The 2,786-nt window shown below is 39.4% G+C and overlaps 1 protein-coding gene across 1 annotated transcript; it reads left to right on the top strand.

The window, feature by feature from the left end:
- Positions 1–1,516: 1,516 nt before the first annotated feature.
- LOC121917988 (gastrula zinc finger protein XlCGF49.1-like) lies at positions 1,517–2,779 on the top strand (the record flags this gene model as incomplete). Its single annotated transcript, XM_042444105.1, has 2 exons — positions 1,517–1,626; positions 2,195–2,779. Coding segments are annotated over exons 1-2 (607 nt in total), but the record flags the coding sequence as incomplete, so codon positions are not given.
- Positions 2,780–2,786: the final 7 nt, after the last annotated feature.

Raw genomic sequence — 2,786 nt, 5'->3', positions numbered from 1 at the left:
GGTTGGCACTGTTATCTGGTTTATGGAAATAACTCACTTAGCAAATCATTTACAAACCATGTAATCAGAAAACCCCTCTTTGAAACGTGGAGCAAATATAAGAGACATATCTTACCTAGGATTTGTGGCTGGGTCTCTTCACATGAAGCCATTTGTAGGAAAGAGACGAGCGAAGGGATTGGATGGCTAAGATATGAGGACCTGTGGGTAAAAACAAGAGAAGAGGTAAGAATGAAAACAAGAGAAGAATTAATTGAGGAAACAAATATTAATTGGTTCACATACAGGCAAATTTATGAGAGATTTAAAATGGACAAAAAGACAATTGGGTTTGAATTGGATATTAAAAAAATTGAACTGAGCGAAATTCTGTATTTAGATAATACCAAACTAATTGGGAAAGTATATGCAATATTGCTATCCTTGGAAATGGAAGAAGAGGTAGTTAAAAGTCAGATGATAAAATGGGCTACATGTGTAGGACACCCAATTATGCTAAATCAATGGGAAAAGGTGTGGAAAGACCAAAAAAAGCTAACTATTTCACAAAATATTAGAGAAAATTTTTTTTAAATGATGTATTTCTGGTATCTTTCACCCTACAAGATGGCCAAAATCTATAAAACCAAAAAAGATAATTGTTGGAAATGTAGAAAGAAAAAGCGAACTTTTTTTCATGCATGGTGGGAGTGCAGTAAAGCAAAACAATTTTGGAGGATGGTCAATAACTCGATTAATCAGATAATGGGAACAGATTTGACACCCAAGCCGGAGTTGTATTTATTAGGAATGCTGGATGAAGGAATCAGAAAAGAAGATGAGAGGGCAATATTTCACATGGTTTCATTAGCAAGAATTTGCTATGCACAAAGGTGGAAGAGTGAGGAAATACCATTGTGTGATGAATGGCTATTAAAAGTATATGAAGCAATGGGGATAGACATTATGATACTGAAGTCAAATAACATGTGTAGAGATAAGCATCTAGATTATTGGAAGAAAGTGTCAACCTTTTTTGAAAACGAGTGGGGTAAAGAAGCTACTATAGGTTTGATGTAAAACCACTACAATCTGAATGAACAGTTCACTGTCAACATCTTTCCGGCAGTGGTAAGGTGAAAAGTAGGGTCTTCTTTTTTGTACTTCATCAAGTCCTTTTCTTTTTTCTTTTTGAAAATGATAATCAAAGTTGAACACTGAATAATTGATAGACAAATATGATCAACAAGCGTATGTCTAGTAGTTAGGAAGTCAACCTGTCTGTTAGATGTCATGTTATTTGTAAGTAGATGTCTAAGGGTAGAGTAGATAGGATAGAAGGGAGAGAGATAGAAGAGAATTGTTAAATATGTGGTTATGTTTGCGATTTAGATGCTTGTATGTTTTATGTGTTGTGTATTATATGTTTTTTGTATGTGTATGTATTAGTATGTACTATTTTTTTTAATCTAATAAAATTAAAAATTATTAATTAAAAAATAAAAATAAAATAGCCATAACAACAAGGTCTAGGTATTCTCTCTCTCTTTTCTTTGGCAGAAGATCCCAAACCGGATCTCATCTCCCGCCTGGAAGGAGGAGGAGACCCCTTTGACCAGGGCTCCATGGAAGGAGAAGGACCTGCAGGTACCTGCCTAGATGTTGGTCAAGAGATGTCCTCCTCTCTGGGGATGAAGGGGCAGAGGGCCTGGGGAAGGTCTCTGACCCATGGGTGGGTTGTCAATGGTTCTCTTGGGCCGGCCGTAGCCAGTGACCTCTGGCCCAAGACAACGGCATGGATATCAACATGGTTCTTCATATCAACTCAAACATTTCCCACATTCCATGCTCAGTTTGCCCCCAGGTTTTAGTGTAATTCATACTTGTAGAACTGCCCTCAGCAGAATAAAGTCTCTAGTCCTGGCCTTGGTCCTCCTTCCCTTTTCTGTCTGGACTTGGGACAGATAGAAAAGACTGACACTAGGAAGTTCATTTCCCATTTCAGGGAGTCTTCTTCCTCTAGTCTTGCTAGACCTGAATATTGGAGCTAAAGGGGAAAATGACCAGAAGGGAATGGCTGATTTCTTGGCTGAGAGAGTCCCGTATTCCAAAGGAAAGGAGATCATGTTTGAAGGAATGGGGAGATCATAAAATAAAGTACTTCAGATTGATTCTGTGCTTGGGTCCTAATTGGTTTTCCTTTTTCCTGACGCAGGTAATGAGCAGCAGAGAGGGAACTATGAGGAGCCACCTGCCACGTCAATGGAAATTACGGAGCCTTTCATGGAAACAGAAGAGGAGTTTGGAAATCAAAAGGAACTGAAAAGAAAAAGGGGAAACCAAAGGAAGAACGAGGACAACAACTCCTCTGTCCCTCATGATGCCATAGGCTTAGATCAAGAAGAGTGTCCGGTCTGTGGGAGAATATGCAACTGTAAATCACAATTGAACACACACTTAAGCGTTCTCATGGGAAAGACACCATACGAATGCATGGAGTGTGGGAAGAGCTTCAGTCAGAGTGGACATCTACACACACATCAAAGAACCCACACAGGGGAGAAACCCTATAAATGCATGGACTGCGGGAAGAGCTTCAGTCAGAGTGGACATCTACGTTCACATCAAAGAAGCCACACAGGAGAAAGGCCATATAAATGCATGGAATGTGAGAAGAGTTTCAGTCACAGTGGAAATCTACATTCACATCAAAGAACCCACACAGGAGAGAAACCCTATAAATGCATGGAATGTGGGAAGAGCTTCAGTCAGAGTGGAAATCTACACACACATCAAAGAAGCCACAC

Source organism: Sceloporus undulatus, unplaced genomic scaffold (assembly GCF_019175285.1).
Source record: "Sceloporus undulatus isolate JIND9_A2432 ecotype Alabama unplaced genomic scaffold, SceUnd_v1.1 scaffold_2545, whole genome shotgun sequence".
NCBI classification, from domain to species: Eukaryota; Metazoa; Chordata; class Lepidosauria; order Squamata; family Phrynosomatidae; genus Sceloporus; species Sceloporus undulatus.
This window is presented reverse-complemented; position numbering and strand designations above follow the sequence as displayed.